Source organism: Monopterus albus, unplaced genomic scaffold, assembly GCF_001952655.1.
Source record: "Monopterus albus unplaced genomic scaffold, M_albus_1.0 scaffold396.1, whole genome shotgun sequence".
Classification (NCBI taxonomy): Eukaryota; Metazoa; Chordata; class Actinopteri; order Synbranchiformes; family Synbranchidae; genus Monopterus; species Monopterus albus.
In genome coordinates, this window is record NW_018128276.1 from 159442 (window position 1) to 177444 (window position 18003).

General features: G+C 43.7%; 2 protein-coding genes across 2 annotated transcripts in view; both read right to left on the bottom strand.

Annotated features, from left to right (window-relative positions):
- The window catches only part of copa (COPI coat complex subunit alpha), a 19187-nt gene extending 8849 nt beyond the window's left edge, over window positions 1-10338 (bottom strand). Inside the window, exons 1-13 of the mRNA XM_020586150.1 lie at window positions 10105-10338; window positions 9647-9760; window positions 5569-5642; window positions 4855-4935; window positions 4680-4756; window positions 4471-4580; window positions 2700-2809; window positions 2458-2557; window positions 1560-1778; window positions 1060-1210; window positions 892-958; window positions 719-794; window positions 450-532 (exon numbers count right to left, since the gene is read on the bottom strand). Coding sequence (XP_020441806.1) covers window positions 450-532; window positions 719-794; window positions 892-958; window positions 1060-1210; window positions 1560-1778; window positions 2458-2557; window positions 2700-2809; window positions 4471-4580; window positions 4680-4756; window positions 4855-4935; window positions 5569-5642; window positions 9647-9760; window positions 10105-10144 — 1302 coding nt within the window. The 5' untranslated portion in view covers window positions 10145-10338. The remainder of the gene's footprint in view (window positions 1-449; window positions 533-718; window positions 795-891; window positions 959-1059; window positions 1211-1559; window positions 1779-2457; window positions 2558-2699; window positions 2810-4470; window positions 4581-4679; window positions 4757-4854; window positions 4936-5568; window positions 5643-9646; window positions 9761-10104) is intronic.
- A 690-nt stretch (window positions 10339-11028) lies between these two features.
- Window positions 11029-16005, bottom strand: pex19 (peroxisomal biogenesis factor 19). The gene is made up of 8 exons (XM_020586160.1): window positions 15872-16005; window positions 14696-14784; window positions 13865-14027; window positions 13701-13786; window positions 13447-13620; window positions 13193-13363; window positions 12934-12978; window positions 11029-12553 (listed from the first exon to the last, which is right to left on the bottom strand). Exons 1-8 carry the CDS (start codon window positions 15933-15935, stop codon window positions 12467-12469), a joined length of 879 nt encoding a protein of 292 aa, XP_020441816.1. The 5' UTR covers window positions 15936-16005; the 3' UTR covers window positions 11029-12466.
- Window positions 16006-18003: the final 1998 nt, after the last annotated feature.

Consider the following 18003-nt stretch of genomic DNA (forward strand, 5'->3'; position numbering starts at 1 on the left):
TATCTGCTTTAACTGTTGTCCGAGCTTTCGCGAAAGCCGGCATCATTGCTGAACAGCCACCTGGCAACGAGACTGACTCCGACAATGATGAGAGGGAACCCGGCATGTTTGATGGCGAAATTGCCCAGCTGTTCAATTCAGACACAGAAGATGAGGACTTTGATGGATTTGTGGGAGAAGATTGATTAAAAAAATAATGTGTGTATTGTTAAATAGAATAAAGTTTAACTATTGTTAAATAGAATAAAGTTCAACTAAACTCACTGTTTTGCTTCCGTTACGTTTTAGCATGCACCTTATAATACGGTGCGCCTTATGTATGGGTTAAGTACAGAAATATACCCCGTAATTGAGATTGCGCCTTATAATCTGGTGCGCCTTATGGTGCGCAAAATACGGTACTTTTTCAATTATATTTCTGTTTTTTGTGAAGCTGCTAATGGACTTACAGAGTGCATTCGGTCCAGGACAGCGAATCTGTTCCTTGCCACCCAGACTGCTGTCAGACCAGAAGATCTTTTCCCCTCCGGTGCTGAGAAAGGACAGAATCTGTGTTACTTCAGTCACCAAGTACAGTACCCATCAACAACTTACAGTGTTACAAAGTATTAGCAATGATACAATAGAAAGTAAGGCGTGACATTTAACTACACAAAACGACAATAGGATACACAGGATGAAGCAGGAAAAGCTCAGTTTCAGTGAGGTGTTTTGTTACCATCAGGGTTCTGAGAGTCACTCTCTTTGGGAATAGAGTACAGGTCATAGGTGCTGTTCTCCAGGTTGGTCGCCCTCTGCAGGAGATAAACAGCATTACACCACAAATAGAAAACTACTAAGGATCTGTATGTACTGAAAGTGATATACGATAAATGAGTTAAGGGTTCTCACAGTGCAGAGCAGAACAGCATTCTCAGCAGGGTTGTAAGACATGCTGAACACTGGGAACTTAGACCCACTAGGACAAGATAGAAGATAAAACAACATTTTAGACTCCTAGGACTTTCAGAATAGCTGGGATTGTTGCAGCACCTTTCACAACCACTAAAAAGTACCTACCTGCGTAGCTGCATGACAGCAGTGTCCTTGCTGCTGTTGAAGTCCAGCTGGCGGAGGAAACGGTCCTTGACGTAGTACAGCATGTTCCCGTGCACAGCATATGCTGGACGCTCACGCTCCAGCTTGAACACAATCATGCCACTATCATGACCTGGAGGACAGACCGACATTTAGTGAAATAGTCACATATACATAGTGTAATTTTTGTTTTAGAAAGGTTACATATCTGCTACTCATCTGCTGCTGAACAGTCTTTCTGTACTACCAGTCAAATACAAATACTGAAAATACTGAAGACACTGAAACCCAGAGATCATGTTTTCAGTAGGAACAACTGTTTTTACTCTGATAAAGTGGTTTTTCCTTGTTGTTTGAGGCACAACAATTTGATGATTTTTTTTCTCATACTTAAAGACAAAAAAAATGATACTGTGAACTGTAAAATGACAAGGTTATGATTTTGTTAAATGTGTGTAGATCAGACCTGCGTCACCACTCACCAGCAGCAAACAGGTTGAGGTTTGGGTGAGCCCCCAACACCCAGAAGCGATCGTGGTCCCGGCGGAAGGTCTGCACGCCAGTTCTCTTGGACATATCCCACACACGGATGCTCTTGTCCTCAGAGTTGGACAGGATGAGCTCCTGGCGTGGATGAAAGACGGCACAGGACACATTGTTGTAGTGACCACGGCAGGTATCCAACTCCCAGGCCTTAGAGTCTGATCAGAGGGAGAGCAATACGTCAAAAAAGATTAAAAAAAAAAAAAAAGTGAAATGTAAACACTGGGTATGAAATCAAATGCGTTTGAATTGTTTGGATAGCAATATAAAAGGTTACAATATCGAATAACCAAGAAATGAACGCAGGCGACATTGTTTTCACATTTCAAAAAGAACACTTTCATGTTACAGCGTTATCCAGTAGTAACTACATGAATGACGTTATCAAGCAGTCACTACACTTGGATGAAAAACAAACAGATGCATTTGAAGAGCAATATATGCATTTGCTTTTATACACTGTCATTACTAATGGGCAACCTTGGGTGCAAAGCATATCAATCAACATCCAGATTGATGATGGACACTTGCCTTTACTCTGTAGTTAATGTTAGAGCTTCTGGTTTAATGAGTTTCTATAGTGGGGGCCCTTTGTTTTTCTACTTTTGGGCCCCATTTGTGCACTTTATAGTTTTTCTTGTCTACATTATACATTTGATTATACTGTATCTTACACATATGTTTCTGTTCTTAAATTTTTGTTTCATGTGCTTTTAGCAGACCCTGACAAAAGCATGTTGGTCTTCACATTAAAGTTGCTCCAAACACTGCAAGTACACTGCAAGTGTTGCTGTGGACATTAACTAGTGTATTCTGAGACCTGAGTGTCCCCCTCACCGTTCATTCTCCAGATCTTGACCTGCCTGTCATCAGCTCCAGATACAATAAGAGGCATGCTGGGGTGGAAGGCGGCCCAGTTGACACCCCGGTCGTGACCCTGGAAATGAATACACACCATCAGGTCACACAAATCCATCAAAAATCAAGCACCGAGACCTCGAACTGAAGGCTGACTGGACACTGAAACACTACCTGCCCTACAAACTAACTAAAACATACACAAGAAAGTTGCTGCTTACCTCAAGGACATGTTTGACAACAGCATCTGAGGCACCAAACAAGTCGACACCGGAGATGCCGCGCGCCTCCGTCTCAACAGCACCTGGAGACAGGTTCTTCTTCCTCAGACCTGGAACCCAACATTCAGAGCACGGCGTGCACGGGGGGAGCCGTATTCATATTAAATAGGGCATAACCGCAGTACAGGAGCAGAAGAAAAAAAACATGAGATATAAGATACAAATTACTAAAATAATCAAACGAAGTAACATCATCAGAAAAGAGGAAATATAAGGAAGGTGAACTGCTGGACTACTGAACACACACAGGGCTGAAACACACCAACACAACGTCTGCTCTCTCATTACCCGCCATCTTGAGTCTGGAAACAATCATGGCTGTAGTGGAGCTACTGATTGGGTTAGTGAATCACTGACAAGCGGATGAAAATCACATTTACTCATGATCTGATTTGGCAGCTTAGCCAGATTACTGATTACCCCTCAGACTCAAATGAGATCAAGAAAAAAAAAAAGACAGAAAACAGAGCTTGCATTCATGATTCCTGCCCATTAAAATGATGTGGTGAACAGACAGCTCAGCAGCACGGAGAGATGACATAGGGGAGAAGAAATGGCACTAGGAACCCATGTGCAGGTGTGAATGTTTCCAGTGGGAGCATGGGATATAGAGGACACAGGGAGCACGGATGGACTGGCTGATGGGAATGAGGTAGCTGGTGGCCAATGTTGTAAAGACGTGCTCTGATGGGGCATTGGAGTATGTGCTTTAGAGTTTGGTTTTTTAGAGGCTCGTGCATGTTTCTGTCAGAATGTTCAATCACATGCAGAGTTAACAGAGTCTGACATGTCACAGTTAAGGGTTAGGAATAAAGATAAGCAATGTGGTGACTCTGGCTGTAAGAAATATAAAGAATGTGTTGCTTCATGTTATATTTTGAGTAGCAGAGCCAACCATGTAAATGTCATGCCAGGGTCAGTATAAGAATATTTTTAATATCAATGTTGAAAAGGTTTAAGTGTGTAAAAGATATACTTTCAAACCAGTTAGTAGTTACTGCTCTTTTTCTTAATGCAAAGAAATAGTAGAAGAACTGTATGGAAAGCAGCATGGCTTCCCATAATGCAAGTGTAAGTGCAAAGTGACTCTTCCTTTAAAGCTAATTGGAGGTTGTGCATGTAACACGGGGGGTTAGGTATGAAAACAACACACACTGCAGTGATGTCATGACAGCTAAGAGTTCACTGGATAGATGCAATCATGCACAGTCTTAGGAAAACATACAAGCAAATAAATCCCCAGAGCAGGAGACAGTTACAGTTGCATGTCCTTATGTAAGAAAGTGATGTGTGCCAACAAATTATTAAGTTAGTGAGAAGACAAGCAGATGAATGGAAAAGGTACAGGAGGCAAGAAACACCAACAAGAGCATGCAGAGACAGAAACACCTCTCCCATCTCCTACTTATGCCTTTTTTTAAACTATATTTTACACCTTTGTTCTCTGTAAACCCTTCGCCATTGAGAATGCTGTACCACACTACAAATATTTTCTGACAATTTACTTTTCTGTCTCCGTCTGGTCTGGAGGGAGAAGTGTTTCTGCAAAGAGCCCACAGAGATTTGTCCTCTACAAGTAGCAGAGAAAGAAGAGGAGATTCAGGACGTTCATCCTGTTCCTGCTTCTTTCTCTTCCTCCGTACCACGCTGGCCCCCACCCCTCCCACAACCCAGCCCGCTGTCCTCTGGTCCACCAACCCCAGGCCCTCACCAGAAATATCCCAAACTCGCACAGTCTGGTCCAGACTGGCTGACACCACCAGGTCTTCAGATGGATGGAACTGCGCACACATCACATAGTGATTATGGCCAGTCAACACACTGTGGGTGAGAAGGAAGACACAGTATACTCAGAAATCATAGAAGACAGGTCACCCTAATATTTTTCATTTTAACTGTGCAATTTACAAAGTGACTTACCAGACGCAGGTCCTGGACTGCCAGTTCCAGATGCGAATAGTCTGGTCATCTGAGGCACTCAGAATCCAAGGGTACTCCTACAGAAAGAGAAGTGGGTTCATTCATTTAAGATTTGTTTTTGGCTGAAAATTCTCTGTTTTTGGCACTCTGTATTATGAAATCAGTAAAAACTCACATGGTGAAAGAAGGTGGTTCTGATGTAATCAAGGTGTCCGAGGAGGGTGAAGAGGCAGCGTCTCAGTTTGTAGTTCCACACCTGGTCAGATTGGGATTGTTTGCTCAGCACGTACATAGTCCTTGACACAGTGATAGCTGCTCCAGAGTGTGTGCAGATGCTTGTGTGAGTGAATAGCATAACTGTAAATCATCACTAATCTTGGTACTTACCATCTGAAGAATCCAGGCTTTAATGCAAACCAACCTTTAGCCTAGTTTTTTAGTACTTTACAGACATTTATTCTGTTTATTTAACATAATGGGCATTATTACCAGCTTGTCAGTTTTATTTGTCTAAACAGTCCTAGTGGTACTAACTGAAGATGCATATTTGACAATTTAGCTATTAAGTAAACTAATTTAGTAAACTTGTTTCAAACCTTCAGTGATTACAGTATAGATAGGTAGGTATATTATTTTCAGTCAACACACTATCTACAGATTTGAAATGTAACCCACTGTGACATATAAAATCAAATTCTTTCCCTGATTCTTCACTGGAGTCCCTGACAGGAGTCTCAAGTAGATCCTTTGCTGAGATATGTGTATCAGTGCAAATAACATCAAGAAAGACCCATACAAGATTTTTGGCAATTAATAGCTTTACAAAAATTATCTTATTTGATCAAAGTGCACTGCTTCAAAAAATCTTTTGTAGCAACAGCAGTCTCACCTTGATTTTGTAATCATCTCCTCCGGAGACAAACAGGGGCTGCTGTTTGTGGAAATCAATTCCTCTGACAGGACCTGTGGGCAGTGGTGGTTCTACAATGAATTACTCCCCGGGCGAGACCCCCCTCTGAGCTGTAACAATACTGTAACAATGTAAGTGTAAGACAAACTTCTTTCTCAATTGCACAAATCCTTCAACAGAACAGTATACTCTGTATACAAAAAAAAGTCAAAAATATGTACAATCAGAATATAACAAGAGCAGGGAACAACAATAATATAAAAGTTTTATTTTGTTGCAAAGCACAATTTTCTGGTGAAATTAGATCTTGTGTCGAGTACAGACCGAATTATTGTTGTATAAGCATAGCAAGCATCATAGCAAGAAGGCTAACAAACGTAAGAGTTGACGTTATACATATATATATATATATAAATTGACATTAGCCCTTCATTGATGACATGGATATCGTAATCATACAGAACGTAGATGCATACCTTTATCCTTTGCTCGTTTCTCCTCTTCTTTTCTCTTTTTCCTAAATTGGGCACCTGACAGCTTTGACCTTTTTCTCTCCATCGCTCTGTTTTTTTTTTTTGTTTGTTTGTTTGTTTTGCACTCGACAATCAACAGATTTCCCATCCCCCAACACTGCCACTCACGACCAGAATCAAGACTAAACCAATTCACCCTGTATTACCTATTTTTATTAGCCATTTCACACAATTTGGAAAAAACTAAAACATGCAAATTATAGGTCTGTGTTTATAATACTGTAACGGCCTCACGTGGTGGGGGAGAAGCTAGTCTAACCTACAACTAGACTGAGCAGTGGGCTGGTGAGGGTCGCGAGCTGAGTAGCCAGGGTGCGGTTGAATCGTTCAACGAGGCCGTCGCTCTGGGGATGCAGAGGGGCAGTCCTCGTCTTCTTTACCCCCAGTCGCTGGCACACCTCGCTGAACAGCTGGCTCTCGAAGTTTCACCCCTGGTCACTGTGCAGCTCTTCTGGGACCCCGAACCGGGCAAACATTGTCTACTAGACACTGAGCAGAGGTGGCCACACTCTGATCCGGCACCGCGTATACCTCCGGCCACTTCATGAAGTAGTCCAGCGTAGGACTCCGATCAGAGTGCGGGGGGAACCAGCAGCTGCAGGTGGTCAACCCCTTGGCCCGGGGCCTGCCACCGTCTGTAGAGGAGGCCGTCATGGAGCTCCAGGCTGCCCCACTGTGCATACATCTTCCACCAGCGCTGCCGTGAGCTGGTGGAAGGCAGTGGTGCAGCCCTCATCCCACTTGAACCTCCTACCCTTGTTCGTCAACTGGTGGAGGGGGGCCACCACTGTGGCAAACCCCCTGGTGAGGGCCAGTCCCACCTTCTCTGGGTCAGTGGCCACACCTCCCTGGCTGACCACGTGTCCCAGGAACTGAACAATCGTCAGCCACGTAGGGGCGACGAGAAAGAGCGTCAGGGTCGATGTGCTGCCGACCTAGGTGATGCTGGCTCTCAAAGTCTGGCATCAGTGTCCATGATGAAGGGCCGCTGGGGGTCGGGGTAGGCCAGGACAGGGGCTTCCACCAGCATCGCCTTGAACTGGCGGAAGGCAGTGGTGCAGCCCTCGTCCCACTCGAACCTCCTACTCTTGTTTGTCAACTGGTGGAGGGGAGCCACCACTGTGGCAAACCCCCTGACGAACCGCCGGTAGTAGGACGCCAGGCCCAGGAAGCTGCGCAGCTCGGCCACGTTTCTTGGTGAGGGCCAGTCCCTCACTGCGACCACCTTCTCTGGGTCAGTGGCCACACCTCCCTGGCTGACCACGTGTCCCAGGAACTGTGTCTGCCGAGTGAGCAGGTGACACTTTGCCGGGTTTAAACGGAGCCCAGCACCCTGGATGGTGGTCAGGACCTCGCACAGGTTGTCAAGGGCCTGCGTGAAGCTCCGCATGTCCAATAAGCTAAACCAACTGGACCGGAGCCCAGCACCCTGGATGGTGGTCAGGACCTCGCACAGGTTGTCAAGGGCCTGCGTGAAGCTCTTTGCGTGGACTAGCAGGTCATCTAAATACACCAGGCAGCGGGTACGGGGTATGTCTTTTAGGACCTGCTCCATCAGTCTCTCGAAGGTGGCCAGGACATTGCAGAGGCCAAAGGGCATCACCCGAAACTGCCACAGCCCTTGTCCAATAAAGAATGGAGTTTTGGGGCGGGCCTCTGGTGCCAGTTCCACCTGCCAGTACCCACTGCGCATGTCCAATAAGCTAAACCAACTGGACCCCGCCACATAGTTCAGAGCGTCATCGATGCGGGGCAGCGGGTACGAGTATTTGTGGGTGACGGCGTTGAGACACCTATAGTTCACACAAGGGCGCCATCCCTCGCTCTTCTTCCGCATCATAACCACCGGGGCGGCCCAGGGGCTGTCAGAGGGCTTAATAACGCCATTAGCTGCCATCTCTTCAATCAGTCCTTCAGCAGCTTGGCGTTTGGCTAGGGGAAGTCTGTGGGGGCGCATGCGGATAGGAGTGGCATCTCCCGTGTCAAAGTGGTGCTGCACCAGGCCTGTGCTGGTACAGTCTTCCTCCTTCGCTGTGAAAATGCCCACAAACTCCCCCAGCAGATTTAACAGCCTCTCCTTCTCCTGTGTGGTCAGGTGCAAACCACAGCAGAAGCAGTGGTCCGGTGTCGGCCTCTGCTGGCGCTCTTCTGCCAACTGGGCCTGGCTAGTCTTTGGCCCTTCCAGCCCAGCTGCCTCTCCTCCCAGCTCCGCTGTCCGGATGCATGGATGCGGGGGCAACACTCGCGCTGGCCGTGGACCCAGTACCTCTTCGGCTCGCTCCGCTTCTTTCAGCGCCTCGTTCATGTCGCAAGGTGCCGACGTGCTGGTGGAGTTGCTCCGGAGCGAGGCCCTGCAGAAAGGCATGGAGGCTCAGTTTCTCCCTCGGCATCGCTGGGAAACTGGCGTAACCCCACCTGACGTGGAGCCGCAGGTCGGCAGCAAAAGCCCCCCAGGCTCTCCCCCTCTTACCAGCGTCTGCCAGCCAACTCCTCCCTGCTCCGCTCGGCCAAGACTCTTTGGCCGAAGCAGCAGTCGAGGGCAGCTGGGCAGCTCCGTTCGTTCCTCTGGGGACAGATCGAGGAGGACCTGCAGCGCGTCCCCCTCTAAGGCAAGCGCCAGCCGGACTGCTGCCTCCTCCTGGCTCCATCCTCCATGGCAAGCCGCCAGGTATAGTTGCGCCAGGTAGGGCTCTAAGGGAGTCAGTCCTCCATACCTGGGCAGTTTGACAGTTGGCCTGGGCGAGGGGTGCATAGTGGAGCGCTGGCGCCATCAGGCTGAGGGTCAGCCTCCTCCCCACGGCGCGTTCTCCTCCTCAGCCACTCTAGCTGGAGGGTGTTTTCCTCAATCTCTCACTCCAGCTCAGCCATGCTTCTCTCCATGGTGTTGTTCAGCCGAACCAACTATCTCCTACTTCTGACACCAAATGTAACGGCCTCGCATGGTGGGGGAGAAGGTAGTCTAACCTACAACTATACTGAGCAGCTAATCTAGCTAGCGGGGTGCTAGCACCTAGCCAAATCACAGACACAAACACCAACAGACTTTCTTTTGCATTACCTTTTATCAGTGTGACAAGCATGTATAACGTGCATAACACGAACATAAGCCAAACACAAGGACCCCTTCGTTTCTTTCCTCACTTCTCTCTATTCTCTCCTTCGGCAAAAAACTGCTTCTGTGCACGGCACCTTCTCATCAAGCAGGGGCGCCACATATGATAGATAATAGAAAACCGCTTAGCGGCGCAGATTATTTTCTTTCCAAGTGCATGTGCCGCCCCCCACGTGTCATGAAAAAACGCCGCGCCGGGTGGCTGCCCCGTTCGCCCATTCCAAAAACCGCCGCTGCCTGTGGGTGAAGACGCACCAATTATATCACGTATCGATCAAGAACACTATGTGAAAGTACAAATAATACAGTCGCAAAAAACGTAACGGCACTGTTTGCAATTTCCTGGTTATGTGATTATGAACCACATAAGCTTATGTGGTTATGAACCACATAAGTCACACCACTGTCTTACCATCATGCTCGTCAAACTTGTCAATCAGTGTGCACATCCGATAGTCCCATAACTGGATTACTCCGTTGTGCAAACTTGCAAGAACCCATGGTCTTTTGGGATGGAAACTCAGGCCTGAAAAGTAAGACAGTAGAGCAACAATATATTATCATTTGCAAAGATCCGTTTACAGTACTGTATATCAACAAAGGAAAACACAGCAAGTGGCCAGGTTTACTGTATTACGTTAATGGTGGCGTTTGTTACGTTGACGTTAGCTAGCTTAGACAGGGAGGTGGTGTCCAATCAGCATCACTAAATTTGATCACAATACATGACATAAATTAATTAAAATAATAAATGCAATGAATACAGTGAATGTATTCATTAACAGCGCAACAAAGGATAAATAGCTGAGCCAGATAAAGTCAGCTAGCTAACGTTAGCTCCTACGCTAACTACAGCTGGCAAACTCTTACCTTTAACGCGGGCCGACTTCGTTTCAAACTTGGTTAACATTGTCAAAGACGTTTATACACGTTGTAATTTTACTGCTGTGATAAGATGCAATTCAACACCAAGAATAAAAGTAAACAAAATATTCCACACAGGTTGATTCAGACGACCTAATCGCCTTCGCCCATTTAGGAGATTCTTCTTTTTCCTGACACGTAGCTCGATCTGTCTTCCGGTTGTGAACAATAAAGTTGTGAAGTGAAACGTGGACGCAGAAAGCTCCACGGCGACGGGAGATAGAAATACAACACATAAAATTGCACTACCAAGCCCTCTGCTGACGACATATTGTCATAACTGATCTATAAGATCAACTTCTACACAGTCTGAACCAATCAGACATAAATATACGCAAAATGTGACAAGGTTTATGTGACTAATTGTTCCTCTTAGCTATGTATCAATAAAGATCTGCTAACACAGTTACACTGTAGGCTCATCGATAGCACATAACATAGATCATTGGATAATGTTTTATGTCTGACATTTTGTTAATTTTAAAGCCTCAATTTGTTCAATATCTTAAAAGTAGAGACAGGATTTCAGGCACACCTTCACTTACACCAAAAAGATCAAAACTCCAACAACATTTGTAATTGGAAAAAATAAAAATGAAAACTTTGTCAGAGCTATGCGTTTCAACTTGTGGCATTCATCAGGTACAATATTTTGCCTGAAATGTAGTGAAACTGAAGAATAAAACAGCATAGAGAGGATTATTTCACTAAAAACCCAAGTACCTATAAGTGCATACACTTACTGAATACATTGCATAAGTACATAATTTAAAAATGTTATAATAAATCTGAAAAAATGTACTTTCTTATATTCAGCCACTTGCCACTAGTAATATAAAAGCAATGCTTAGTAATAACCTACAACCAAAATTAATTTGCAATATATCATTTTATTTAATATATTTACAAAACAATGTAGTGTCAAATAACAGGCTGCATTTGTTACCGCTCCACTCACGATGAAACCCTTTATGTACCTCCTCAGGTGTGTATTGGATGTAAATTTGATCTCTTTGCAGTACAAGGTCAACTGGATCCTTTCACAGCAGTGCCCCTTTATTATAGTTACTGGTTGTTGTGTGATTTCTAGACTTCCCTCTGCATTGACAGTGGTATACTTTTGTCCAGCAGAAATAGCAGCTGGCAAACAGTGGCCGCTGGAGTAAACACACCCACCAACTACACCTAAAATGTACTAACATCAGGCTGATGGTTTCCTAGCCAAAAAGCGCATCTGCATGAAATATAAACATGTTTTTTCCTCCACTTTTGAAACAATGAGGTTTACCATTCTGCTGTCACTTTTTATAGAAAGAACATAACGTACTTTTCATTAGGTTATCAGGTGCTAGTAGGCAGTAAACACTAGTCAAGTGTTTGTCTTTCCTAATAGGGACACCATACTAAAGAAAACATCACTCTGCACATTAAAAATACTGGGAATCACACGGAAGTACTTTGCACACTAACACTACACAGTAAAAGCATTGGGGAATCATCACCTCATTCAAATCAATTCCAGGGACAGGGGTATAACACTCAGGAATGGGTCTTGTTAAGTTAACTGGCTGAATTAGAGTAGGTGCTGGGAACTTCTCATGAGGTGTTCAATCTTCTCTAGTCTTTTAATTATTTAAATAATTAGCAAATGTACACTCACTTTTTACACTTCCTTTACACATTAATACATTTTTAAGACAAAGTCAAACCCTGTACAGCCTGCACACAGATCAAAATGTAATTGTAAGTTTAATGAATCACCAAAAACAATCACTAACTTGGTGTAAACCTGGGGTGATCATACTACTTTACAACTATAATCTGAAGTGCTTAGTTGAATGATGCACAATCTTCACTCTATTCTGAGACCTAAAATCATGACTTGAAGACATTTTGCAAAGGCACCGTTTATACCCATGAAGTAGTTTGGTAGATGTTACCATGAGGCTGAACGGTAGGAAAACAGAAAACGGAAAACGGCAGTGGCATGTTTTTAAAGGAATGCTGTTAAAACTAAACCAAAGGCCAAGTGGCAACAGAAAAGTAATGCAGAGATGTTAAATGTTCTCAGTTGTGCGTCCAGTGGGTTTACACAGAAGAGTGTGATTGAGTGTGTGTTCACGTTGGGTTTTGTGTTTCCCTCCATCAGCACACTGTCTGCTTGAGGGAGAACAGCAATGACGGCCACACTCCTGGCTGATCTTTGCTTCACACACTTGTCACCCGTTTCTCACTTCCTCATTATTGCTGATGCACACAGAGTGACCTCCCAGCTCCAGTGCTCCTGATGGGTGACAGCACTACCTCCTCACATGATAGAACACTGCTCTGCCGCGCCAGCCCCAGGGCCACCAGGGAGATTGAGGGACTCCATGTCAAAGTTAAAACCAGGAGGCTGGAGGGGAAGATGAAAGGGGAAAAATACTGTCATGTCTAAGCAAGGACTGGGCAAAATGACAAAACCATATAGTACAATATATAAACCACTTCCTTTAATCTCTGGGCCACTGGGGACAATGTGTTTATTACTGAGAAAGATGGTATAATGGTGGTATTGGATTAAAGAAAAAGATTTCTTTATCAACATGATTTAGTAACTTTGTCAGGTCAATTTGTTGGATTAGCTGAAAACAGACATTCATGACTGGTTAGTAAGGAATATAGGAACTCAGCAACTTCGAGATGGGTACATGACAAATGCATATATTCTGTACTTTGTGGATCCTGTGTGTAGTTATCCCAAGAATCAAGTACTCAGACATATATGCAACTTACCGCATCACCTGCTAACTCTTTAGGTGGCTGACCAAGGTCTTGCAGCTGTAAATGAAAGCATTATAATCTGTGATGAGTTTCATTATTAACAAACCAAAATCTATTCTGGTTGAGGTTAGATCAGTGCAACAGCTTATAAGCAATACTATACATGACCATTGTAATGTGGCTCCCCTGCTAGCAATAGCTATTTAATATAATATAAGCTATTTAATGTAAGAACTTTATTTTTCTCTCTTTGATTCAAAGTTAAGTTTACCTGCTGCATCAGGTCCATGATGCTCTCAAAAGTGCTCTCTTTATTCCCTGCCCCCTCTTCCTCCTTCTCAAACTGCTTACAGATCTCTCCCATGATCTCGGACTGATGTTCATACCGCTTGTAGTCTTCTGGGCTAAGGCTGGGCTTGTTGGCATCCAACCACTCTGGGTACTGTGAGGGTGGGTGACAATTATTAAAACCACCCAAATGGACACTAAAAAGTATGGCAACTCCCATTAAAAAAAGAGCCATACCTTGACAGTGATCTCTTTGAGAGACGGGTAAAGCACTTCCTTAGAGAGCAGATTCTGCATGATGGACTGCATGATGGGGAGGATGTTTCCATCATCACTGCCTGCCTCACCACCCTCATCTAATCCCAACCCTTCTAGAGCCTTGACAAGATCATCTCCAGGTAGTCCTGTGGACTGTTGGTAAACAATATCCAATCAGTAAATGATTTTAAATTAGTGTCAAGCACTTTGAAATCAATTGTGATTTGACCCACCTGCAGGTTGTCTGTATTTTTGGCCAAGCCCCGCAGGGTTTCTTTAAGACAGGACGTAAATTCTTGCTGTGAGGCAGTGTCAGTGCCTATACAGAGTACACACAGACAGATTCAGCTGAAGAAACATTATAACAAACATAAACAATAAAAAGTATAGATCTTACCAACTTTGCCTGCAGCCTCCGATAGTTTCTGGAAGTGCTGCAGTAATTCCGGCTCCTCCTGGGCCAGCTCAGTCATGGCCTTCTCCCACTCATCCTTGGCTTGAGCAGCCATTTCCCCCTCAAAGAGAGTCTCAAAAAGCTTGCAGTCCTCAAGGAGGGGTGGCTACACAGGTCAACAGAAAACACATAAGCAGTTGCTAGAGATTTGCAGGTGGAAAGGGTGTTAAACTGTATCTAACCTGCGGCTTCTCAGTACTCAGTAACCCCTTCTGTCATCACAGGAACACAAACTCTAAAGCTTAAAATGTAACCTTAACCCTGCCAGACATGTTCTGAATAATAAGGAATCATTTCTGGGCAGATTTGTAGGACTGAACCTTTAAAGCTTTGGAGGTAACACAACCGACAACCAGCTGACTGAAACATGTGGAAGCAGAAAAGGTTCAACGGCTGTAAAACAAAGAAATGGGGGAGAAGAACCCAACAGAGTTGAGATCAAATAACAGACAACCACAAATATGGTGATTAGTTGAGTTGGAAATAGAAACTTGTAATAACTCTTCTTTAACTGATCTAGGCATGAACATTTTTACCCAAACTCAAACCTCTAAAAAAACAAACTTAAAAAAACAAAAACAAATAAAACACAAGAAGCTGATTCTGAAAAACATTTTCCTTTACAGTAACTTCTTGGAAAAGCAAAATTTATAGTTAGCTATACAAAATAGTTTCTCTAGGTTAAGATTTACCTCATGCTAAAATAAAGTTAAAAGAGAATACACAATAGAAGAAAAGTGGGGTTGTGATTGTCTTGTTTTTGCACATATAGACCTTGTCTGCACCGCTGCTGGCTGAGGAAGAAGCAGCTGCAGGTTCAGGAGCTGGAGGGGCCGATGTCTTGTCAAAGTCATCCAGTGCACCTGAAAGAAAGAGACAACTTTAGAACCATGTCAGTCACTACAATTTTAATAATGGAGTCATTCACCCAAATGTGAGAAGATTATCTAGTTATTCTTGTCTCTTAACACACACAGCATGTGCAAATATGGTTAAAACAAAGGCAGTCTAATATAACAGCACTAACATCCTGCTGACATTCATGAAAGTTATAACTAAGTACTGATTCGACTTATGGTTATTGTGGAGGCTCTAGTTTGCAGTGCTGTTAAACTGGACTGTGTTATACTGACAGGTGCAATATTTAGTCAGCTCTCATTGGTATAAATGGGGTGGACAAAATATTTTCATTACTTCTCAATACAATTTAACAGCTTCAATAATAACCAAAATTTTCAACTGAAACTACAAACTGTAGGAGTTATGGCTGTAAAATTAACTTCAGGGCTGTCTCACACTTTATTAGAAAGGTGGGTGCACTTAAAAGTGGAAAGTGTCGAGTAGAGTCACAATAACATATTTACAGTAGTACAATAACTAGACTAGAGAGGAATTCTGCACATTAAAGAGTACACAGTCACTGTCACTAGCAGCTGAGGCGCCGCCGTGCTAACGTCAATTGTCTTTCGATAAAAATAAAATCCAATGTGTGAGAGCCGCTCGATGAATCTGGATCACTGCTACATTACATTAACAACGTCACCTGCAATGACTTTGTTTATGTTGGTGAACAGCATCATCATCTGGTTTGCCTGTCAGGGGCATAACTTTAAGCTACTTTGACAACTGGACTTAAGCGGGAGGTCCCACCGAACACACAAGCTAAACCCGTAACACTGAGAAAAAGAGGGGGGGGGGGCCACATAACAGCCGTTTTAACTCCCCACTGTCTCCAAGTGTTTGCTCAAGAGGGATTTGTTGGGGTTTCCTCTATAATATTAATAATAGTAAAATCTAGACTTTACTTTATAAAGTGTCCTGAGACGACTTTTGTTGTGATTTGGCGCTTTACAAATAACATTGAATTGAATTGACTCTTCAACACCAGAACAAACCGTAGGGATGTTGGTAACATGAAGGTGAATGTACACACTTAATGTCATCCCTTACTGTCCAATAACTCGTCCAATTCTGCATCGTGCCCAGTGACCGCCTCTCCTGTTCCCGACGCCATGATGTTACCTTCTCCAGACAGACAGCAGCGTCTCTGAAAAGTGACGCTCCCAAAAAGAAAAAAGTCGCAGAACAAACACGTCATGCTTTAAAGTTTAATCTGGCGCCATCTGCTGGCGGTAGTAAGTCACAAAAACCGATGTTACAAACAAAGAGTAAGTTACTAAAACTTTCATCTGCGGACATTTAAACATGTTAAACTTAATATATCACGGCAAAACATAGCAGATCTATGAGATCAACTTCTACACAGTCTGACCCAATATCGGCAGATAGTCTATAGGTTGATCTCAGATTAAATGAGACAAAAACTGAAACAGTTTGACCAGTCTGACTAAAGTGATAATTTTTTTAAATAAAGGATGACAGCATGTTTATGATCCTCGTCAACATTTTGCAGTTTTCAGGTTTAGTGAGACACCTTCTGGTAAAGTAGGACACATAAACATGCATATGAGCAAACAATGCAAAAGTATTTATTTATTTAAATAAACCTGGGAATTCCATATACCATCTGCATATGGATTAAGAGCTTCCTGTCCAGACAAAGCCAGAGAGTGAGAGTGGGCCCACACACATCCACGCCTCTCAGCCTCAGCACTGGTTCCCCACAAGGCTGTGTGCTGAGCCCCCTGCTCTACACCCTGTACACCCACTACTGCACCCCCGCCCACCATGGCAATGCCATTGTAAAATTTGCTGATGACACCACGGTGGTGGGGCTTATCTCTGGGGGGGATGAGACTGCCTACAGAGATGAGGTGGAGAGGCTGATAGTGTGGTGCAGAGAAAACAATCTGCTACTTAATATCTCAGAGACTACGGAGGTCATTGTTGACTTCAGGAGGAAGAAAACTGATATTTTGCCACTGTATATCAGCAGGGACCGTGTGGAGAGGGTGCCGGCCTTCCACTTTCTGGGAGTCCATATTGAAGAGGATCCGTACTTCCTACGGGTGCTCAGGAAGAACAACATCTCCCAGAGACTGCTGGTGTCCTTCTGTTGGTGCTCCATTGAGCGCATCGTTACATACTGTATATGTGTATGGTACAGCAGCAGCACAGAGGCTCAGAGGAAAACGCTCCAGAGGGTCATTAATACGGCCCAGGAGATTGTCAGCTACCCTCTCCTCACTCTGAAAGCACTACACAGTTGGCACTGCCTCAAAAAAAGCCCAGAACATCATTAAGGACACTTCACATCCAGGGCGTTCACTCTTTGAACTGCTGCCATCAGGTAGATGGTTCAGAGCAATCAAATCAAGGACCACTAGATTCAGGAATAGTTTTTACCAAACAACAGTTACCACACTCAATGCTGATAAAATATAATATGCCTGTTTGTGTGAGGGGGAGCCTGAGAGGTCTGTTGTTTATTTCGTTTTTCTAGCAGGTAAGTTTTATATATGGTCTTATTTCATATGTTATGTGTATTTCTATTGCTGTACTGACTGGAGGTCACTCTAAAATTTCACTGTATGTGTTACAATGACAAAAAAGGATTTTCTTATCTTATCTTATCTTATTTTGTCTTGTCTTATCTAATCTTATATTGATTTTGTGAGGTCCTGTTCAGGTATTTGTACATTTTGTAAATTATTTTAAAATACATATTTCAGTAATAAATACACAAGAATAAAGCTTATGCTTTTCACACACAAGCATGTTGTGCTAGTCTCTAACAGCAACACATTGTTATGGTGGAATGAAATGTAAGAAATTTAAACAAATGAAAGCAATCTCATAAGAATGATAGCAGTTCTCTCTCTCTGACAGCTTTTTTTAACAGACAGAAAATGACTCAACTTACAACTTTCAGTAAATAAGTATATGGTTGTCAGGGGTTCCTGCTGCTTCCGCTGCCGCTGCTGCTGCTGCTGGTGCTCGTCGTGCTCTGCTAGGCAACACATACAAATAATCATCAAGTGCGATGATTCAGGCTGTAACTTTGACAAATATTTTGATGTGGCCGGTGTCAATAGCAACACTGATAGAAACCTTTTTTTGAGATAATTGTCTTGTGAATTTAATCAAAGAGATGTGGGTATTTTTCTTTTACAGTGGGTCGT

Excerpts from the sequence above, each read along its gene's own strand:
- pex19 (XM_020586160.1), bottom strand. The coding sequence starts at position 15,935 with ATGGCGTCGGGAACAGGAGAGGCGGTCACTGGGCACGATGCAGAATTG. Across the intron at positions 13,364-13,446 it reads TCAAAGAGATCACTGTCAAG|TACCCAGAGTGGTTGGATGC; the intron begins GTATGGCTCTTT and ends CCACCCTCACAG. Across the intron at positions 12,554-12,933 it reads AAGAGTTAGCAGGTGATGCG|CCTCCTGGTTTTAACTTTGA; the intron begins GTAAGTTGCATA and ends CTTCCCCTCCAG.